General features: G+C 41.7%; 1 protein-coding gene across 1 annotated transcript in view; it reads right to left on the bottom strand.

The window, feature by feature from the left end:
* pcsk6 (proprotein convertase subtilisin/kexin type 6) overlaps positions 1-6,789 on the bottom strand; it is a gene marked incomplete in the record, with an annotated part of 53,898 nt that extends 47,109 nt beyond the window's left edge. Inside the window, 4 exon segments of the mRNA XM_035682229.1 lie at positions 4,265-4,408; positions 4,496-4,606; positions 5,230-5,334; positions 6,495-6,789. Coding sequence (XP_035538122.1) covers positions 4,265-4,408; positions 4,496-4,606; positions 5,230-5,334; positions 6,495-6,659 — 525 coding nt within the window.
* Between the last annotated feature and the right edge of the window lie 1,206 nt (positions 6,790-7,995).

Here is a 7,995-nt window from a genome sequence, read left to right as displayed (position 1 = left end):
TATCGGGTTGCTCAAGAATACTTTCGGACACGTGCAGGAGGGATGCGGGGATCGAACCAACAACTTGCGATTTGGACGACCGCTCTGCCCTTGGGCCACTGCGCGTACCGATTTGTAACTTTAGGAAGGATCTATTGGTCAGAAAAGGGAATATTTCACAAGGTATGTGAACTGCGTCCTTCTTTAAATAATCCCTGCAACATCCTTATATTACAAAGCTACAGGCGCGACTCGGTATACTTGAGTTATCCTATACTGAGTTGCAGTAACATAACATTTGAGCTCGGCTAACCAGGCTCTGAATTTCATTACAAGACTGAAGAGCTAGTTAGTTCTAATGCCTCAATGACATTACTGCTGGATTCATTAGCCTAAACCCAATGGAGAGCTCAAGCCAATAAGGCAGTGGCCGTTTCTCTTTTTCAGGCCTGAAATGCTAACATAGTCATAGGGGCCCTATGGCTCTCAATAACAATGGCTTATGTAATGTTCTGATGTTTTAGCAGGTATTAATGTTACATTGTTCACCTTGGTTTAGTATGCATTTGGTCAGTACACCAAAAGTACCATAGGAGGTACTGGGATTAATGTGAAATTTGGATCGTGGATGGAATTGTCGTATCAACAGGAGTCATTTAGGGAGTTTCATTCGTGGGTAAAAATTTTTGGTGCCTAATCCATGCATTAGGTTCGTAGTCAGTCTTTACACTTGGTAATGAGTGTACAGATCGTGATGTACTTGTGAATTGGCAATAGATGATACTTAGTCCATCTCTGGGGAACATGTACTGGAATTTATCGAACCTTTTGGAGCTGCTGTTTGGTGCTAGACAAGCGGAGACCAACTGGACACTGCCCATTAGCAGAGGAGCCACAGTCTGCTGGTGTGGTTAACAAGAAAGAGTTAGGGCTGTTGGGCATTAATTAATAAGTAGATGGATGATTTAAGTGTCGAAGAAAAGGACAGAATGAACTGCTACGCCTCCAATGGTGCGCGTTGGTTAGGCAACCTCCCCCGATTTGCAATTGGGGTTATTTGGCCACTGCTGCAACTTCACCTGCCACACGATTCGATGTCTACAGTATACATGGAGAGCAAAACACAGGGATATAAATCTTATTGTACATTATAGCTGTGGTATCTTATAATGCCAAGTTCTAAGGGGGAGATTATACTAAACGATGTCTAGGGAATGTATTAGAAATTAAGAAATTAACGCTGACGAGTATAATTCGCTGGCTTATTATCTTGCAGGGAGGTCTCTATTAAAAACAATGGACCCGTTTGCATCTACATCCGCTAATATTGATATAAAAATTCATGTTTCCTCCATGCCTGTTTGGGGGCAGATCAAAGTGATTATCCCCGGGAGGCTGCAATCCTGATGCTTGCTGCTATATCGTTATGCCTCAGGCTTGTTTTTTGCGGGGTCGCTCCCATTCGGCAAGGGTTGTTGGTTTCGATCTCCGGTCTCCTGCCACGTGTCGAAGTATCCTTTGAGCAAGATCTGAACCCCAAATTGGGCTCGCGATGCATAGTGCATCGATGTGTAATCTGTGTATGAATGAGTTATGTTTCTATTCGAATGATCGATTCTGCTTCGACTGCCATCGTCCTGATGCGAATGGTGGGTGTGGCCAGGTGTAAAAGCGCTGTATGGTGGTGAAGTACTTAGGAAATGGCATTATACAAGTTACAGGTCATTTGTTCTCTGATGACTAATGATCACAATGGTCCGATGGACTAAATCTTCATCCGGTTCATAATTCTAGATTAATAAAGCATCCAGATCTAAACAGTGGTATGCTATAAAGATGTGGCCTTGCAAACTGAAAAAAGTCATGTATGACAGCTTCTGGGCAGAACAACCACAATTTGCTGACACATGCACAAAAGGCGGATATGACGCCGGCCGGTGAAACTCAGCGTTACCTGGAATAAATTGAGCAGATGTTTCTCAGGGTGGTTCGAATATTGTTGGAAACCATTTTGGGATAATGGAAGGTACCAACAACTAACTACATATAGAACATAGCTCTAGAGTTTTATAGCATTTTAAGTGTGGGAAAGGTTTTTAGGATAATAGCTACTTTTGTAGTATCTTCTTACATGTTTTCATTGGCCGTTGAGTCATAACGTGTTTGTAGGCGTCATATGGGTCAGTTCCCATTTACATCATAACGTTGCTAGATGGTCCGTACAGAAACGATAAAGACGAACAGGAGCAAATACATGAGGCTGATTACAGGAGAAAACAGCTCAAGTTAGTGAAAAACGGATAGTCACCCTTCTTTGCCGTGTTTTATCCAGCAGTGTTTTGTGCATTTGGGGGTGATTAAACCAGTCACTGAGCTATTTAGTGCTCGTTGTTTGCTACTGTTGTTGTTGTGCCCGTCTGTCTGTCTGTCATCTCTCACTCGTCGCTCTGTTTACTCTCTCTTTAACTCTGTCGCTCTCTCTCTCTTCGTCTCTCTCTCTTCTCTCACCCCAAACTGGTCGAGGCAGAGACACCACCTAGAGCCGAAGGATCTGTCCATAGCGTTTGCTGGGGCCTCTTAAAGGGAACATTTGAACTCTAGCCATGTTTCTTTCGGCTGGTTTTCACTTTTGATCATCGCCATGTTTTCTCAACGAGCCGCCCCTACAAGCCTCTGGGGGACGTGTATTTTTCACAACACGTTGCTAAAAAAACTCACTTGCGGCACCCTCCTCCCCCTTTCTACCGCTGCTGGATGTAGCCTTTTTTTCGGCCGGGCAAACTTGTTTCGCTGTGAACCGCAATATTACCTATTGGTATTTATATTACATACATTCTGAGTTGGCGTCTGTGCGGTTGCCTATGTGGGAATTGGCGTACAAGCCGTTTCGTTTTTCGTCGCTCGTCTTGCTTCTCGCGCAGTACTTCTTATTTTCCAATTTACCAGGGACGGTAGTCCCAAAGCTTGCAAGGGTTGGTTTTCCGCCTTGGGGGGTCGCGCTGAGGGGGGGTGGGGGGATCATCATTATTCACCGGGATACAGGGCCTTTAAGCCATTTCATGATTTCTAAACGGGTTTATTAAGCTGAAAGTTGCCAGTTCCCCTTTGAACAGGCAGTTTTTCCTTGCCCCCGTCGCAAGGTCTTGCTCAATGGTGGTACTGTTGGTGTCTGTAAATGTTAAAAGGAGTTCGGTCTAGACCTGCTCTATTTGAAAGTGTCCTGAGAAAACTTCTGTTTTGAATTGGCGCTATACAAATAAAATTGAATGAATTGAAATGAACAGCTACCACCATGAGCAAGGGTACGATTTCTTTAAGCAGCCTTAGTTGGGATGGGGGTCTAATAGACAGGGTTGATGGCTTCGATGAAGAAATTATTGAAGTTAACTGATGAAGATTGATAGCAGAAAACATTCTAAATATATATCTGGAGTTTCTGAACTTGGAGAGCCAGTTATACCTATTGAGGGCATTTGGGTGACTAAATTTTATCTCAATAGTAATCATTTTTAATTATAAAAGAACCTCATGAAGTCATTGGCTACTTAAGTTATGGGGAATGTGGCTCAATAGAGCTGTGACTCTCTGTCAGCCTGGCTACAGTGCTGAAGAGGAACCTAAGGTTGTTCTTATTTTCTTTTATTAGTGTTGAGTAATAGGCTCCTCTGGCATTACGGAGGGCCTTTCTATAATTTATTTTAAGATTATCATGCCAAATTGAGCAATATTCTAATTTACAGTCTACATAGGACAGGGGGCAGCTCCATTGGCTACAAAAAAGTCTGGTAGAGCTGGCGCCCCATGTACCAAAGGCTAAGTCCGTCCTGCAGCGGCCATAGGTCCAAATGCTACCTGTGGCCCTTTGCTGCGTGTCATCCCCCCTCTCTCCCCCCTTTCCTGTCAACCCCTCAGCTGTCCTATCAAATAAAGGCAAAAAAGCAAAAAATCAAATGTGGATGAAGATTCTGTTACTGCATTGCCTATTTCTCTCCTAAAATCTTTTCATAAACATATTTATACTGTTTATCTGGAATATGAGAATGAGTGGAAACAGCAGCCAGTGAATGCAGCTAAACCCAACATGGCAACGGCCATAATGCCAAACTGGAGGCTTCAAAACAGTACTCCACAAACCAATGGTTCATGTCAACCATGTTTGGCTACACTTGATTGTGGTTTCCAAATTTTGGGGAAAATCCCAAAATGTGAAAATTAAATTCCTAAGGACGTGTTTTGATTTTTAACTGTATCCATATTTGGAGATGGTTAGATGGATAGCACATACGTAGTTCTGAGCCAGATCAGGGTGGTTCATCTCAATGCCATCATCCAATATGGTGACCACTACATTCTTGCCGGTGTAGCCGCTCTGCCAGGCTGCCAGAATGTTCATCTCTGAGCGACAGCGGCTGCTCTTATCATTACAGTGCTGAAGAAAAACACAGATGCGAAACATCATCAATATCCTATCTCATCAAAAATGGAACTGGTAGAATGAATAATTCAGTGTACTTACAATGTACCACATGTTGGACCATTTAGGGTCATTGAAATGAATGAAGCTTGGGTCACTTTGGGCTTGCCTCTTTACTCTTGGTTTTACTACCTGCTGCTGGGCCCATTCCACCTATGGCAAGAACACTACAAATTAGTTTTGAGTGCAGTGGCAGACACAGACAATTTTCATAGGGGTGGCCAGGCTGAGGCCCGTTCTCAATTTGGAGTAGCACACAAATTTGTATCTTTTTCCTTTTCTGAAGGATAGATTATGATGTTTGCTGATGACCAAAATGTAACACCAAAAATAGTCTTATAGACGGATGTGCATGTGTTCTTACTTTGATCAATAACAGATTTTCGCATCACTGTTAATGATGCAGTCAGACCAGAATTCGCTTCCCATTCATTTTTATGTGGAACAAAACGGGATATTTTATATTTCTTAATATTTATATGTATTTAAAAAAAATGTATTTGATGTGTACTTGTTTTTTTAGTTTGGCCCATGTCCTATCTGTTAACATGGAGGAGTAGTTTTCAGTAATGTACTATCATCTCAAGGCCCTCCTGGCAGGTCCCTGAGGCCCCCCTCGTGAGCCTTCCTGTTTAGCACTGCATTCAAGTATTAAATACCACTTCCACTTGGTAGATCTGCTTGAAAGGCCTCAGACATGAGGAACACATTTGTTAATGTGACCACATCTCCACTATTGTGCATTTTGACTTGAAAGAAACTGATCAGAGTCTCACCTCAGGATCCATATGGATGAAGCTGTGGGGGCCCTTCAAAGAGTATGCAGCTCTGCGAACCACTCTGCTGTGTCGGAAATGGTAATGGTCATCCAGACTTCCTATCTGAGCGAACACATCCAACGGCAGACATCAAGAACATGACAGCAATTACACTGAAGCTTAGACAGAAACAAACAGATGGCTAACTATCTCTCTGGGCAGCTGTTATCTAAATGGCTTTTATACTGAGAACCAACCCTGATTCTAGAAAGCTTTCTACATTCAGAACACATTTGGATCATCTGTAGCATATGATGTCACTTAATAAATATGCATGTTCTCTCTTGACTTTGCACCAAAAATGTGAGCAGGATTCTGAGCACATGTGCACCGCTGGCTCACTGCAGTCATATTCTTCAGACTCAAACAAGTCTTTGGCTGCCAGGATGTAAAAAAGCCCTCTGGATGGTATTTATCCTTTTAACTTACGTTAATTAACAAAGGCTTCTGGGTTCTAGGGGCGGATCTAAAGAAATATTCATGGGGTGTCCAGAAGATGGCATGGAGACTTTAAGGCGTGGCAGAAATACATGCAGATTTAATCACTAACAATCACATATTTCAATATTTGCTTGGAAAAACCTACAAATGAAGATATATGAACTCAAAAACATTCTTGTGGCACATAGAGATATCTAAAGGTGGCATTAGATATCAATACATTGTTTTAAATCTTCAGAGATTTTTCCAAACACCAATTTCCATTTTGTAGCACGTTATTTGTAAAATTAATCTATATTAATGTGTTAAATTTGACACCAAACTGGGGTGGCTAGGCATTTATTATGGGTGGCAGCGGTCACCCCCATTGCAACCCCTCTAGACCTGCCCCTGCTAGGTTTGACACTTTCTAATGAGCACCTGAGTCTAGAGATATAATTGTTAATTAATGGATTTTGTTTCAGATAATTTTGCAGATTTTTTCCAGAGGGTCCTTGGTCCCATTACAATGTATTGCCTTATAAACTGAAATCCAGTGTCCCACTGGAGCAAGAACACCAGCAAGAGGGTTTTTCTCAAACTGGCAACCATCCATCCAACCAAGCCATTAGTTATACAAGCTTTATACAGGCTCGACATTAGAAAATGTTTTTAACCTCTTTTTCAAATGTAGTTAGGTCATATTTGGTAATAGCTTTTAAAATGAGGTTCACATTACTTCATGCTAAAAAGTCAAAGTAAGACAGTCATACAGAACAGCACCAAATCAACAGAAATGATACCTGTCCCAAGTTCATGTATCCATATTTTGCTGCGATTTTATCAGCCTGTTCCTGACCACCTGTAATCCGCACTGCCCAGTGGTTTGTGTACACGTCCCGGTGTCCTGAGACCACTGAACGGCTGCTTTCAACGCTTATTAAAATAAAAAGCCAGAATAAAGTCATCCTGACGACAAAGTTGGACAGTCTAAGTCGAAATCAATTTTTTGGTTGAGTAGAAGCGCAGCGTTGGTTGGGTAAAGTGTATTAGAAGTCCATCATGTTGCGGTCACGTACCGGCGAGATCCACTGCCTCGTTGAGACGTAGCCCCCATGCTGCGGAGGGGCTGTGCCGTGTGAGCTCACAGAGAGGCTGGGGTCCGCACAGGATCAGACCACAGCCCGCCGGGGGCTCTGAAAACACTTTACAATATAGGACACAACATTTTGAATAGTTACCAAGGAACAAATGAGGAACGAACTGCTAGTGAACAGTTAATAAGTAACTCTATGCATAGAGTAGTTAATGATTAATTAACAATTAATTACTTTATTGGCCACTAACAGTAGCTAATTCTTAAGTAATTAGTAATGAATGAGTCATTACTAGTTTGTGCCATTCACCGGCTGGTTCAGGTGAAGAAAGTGGTCAGAATGATCGTTTCACAGATATTCATAAACTAATCATTACTAATCATTCATAAATATGCGATCTCCCAGTCTGTTCTATAGTAATTCATCATTATTTACTATATAGTCCAACATTAGGAATTATTAGGAAACTACTTATTAATGATTAATTAAGTTGTTTCTTAATTAATTAATCATTTAAGCTGCAGTAGGTATTTTCTATAAAAGTAACTTTTTGTCATATTTGTAATACATGAGACAGATAATCTGTGAAAACACTCAGGTTCCTCTGGCTCCTCCTAGTACTCCTAAGGGTATTTGCAATAGTCCATCAGGCCTAAACAACAACAACCAATCAGAGCAGAGAATGATAGTTGATTGAGTCTTATTCTCAGGGTGTGAAATACAGATGACTTGGGACTCTAGGAATGAGACTCAATAATCAGCCATCTTTAAACCAGGACCCAAAGTGTTTTTCTATCTTTCTTGGCTCTGATTGGTTGTTTTCATTTAGGCCCGGTGGATTATTGCAACTGCCACTGAAACAAAGGACACAAAACTTTAAGAGGCAGAAACCTCGGACAGACCCAGGATCTAGGTGGGTGGCATCACCGGGATTCAATTTGCATTCAACAGTACGATGAAAGATGGATTGATTGAGGCAGGCTACATAAAGGTCACTGACGACCTCATTCCTGGAGCACATGAAGATTTTATAAGCATTTGGGTCTTTCAAGGGTCCACAGACTGCAATACTCCCATAGTGGACCTGGATATCACTTCTGAAGATTCCAGAGAAGCCCAGAAGTTTGAACTTGGCTGGAAGAGACTGGCTTTTAAAAACATTAAACAAGTGTTATTAAGGGAGAATTCAATTCAATTCAATGTTATT

The sequence above is a fragment of the Morone saxatilis genome, unplaced genomic scaffold, assembly GCF_004916995.1.
Source record: "Morone saxatilis isolate NCDOM2014 unplaced genomic scaffold, NCSU_SB_2.0 Contig11, whole genome shotgun sequence".
NCBI lineage: Eukaryota > Metazoa > Chordata > Actinopteri > Moronidae > Morone > Morone saxatilis.
The sequence above is the reverse complement of the archived record's forward strand: the minus strand, read 5'-3'. Positions and strand labels throughout refer to the sequence as shown.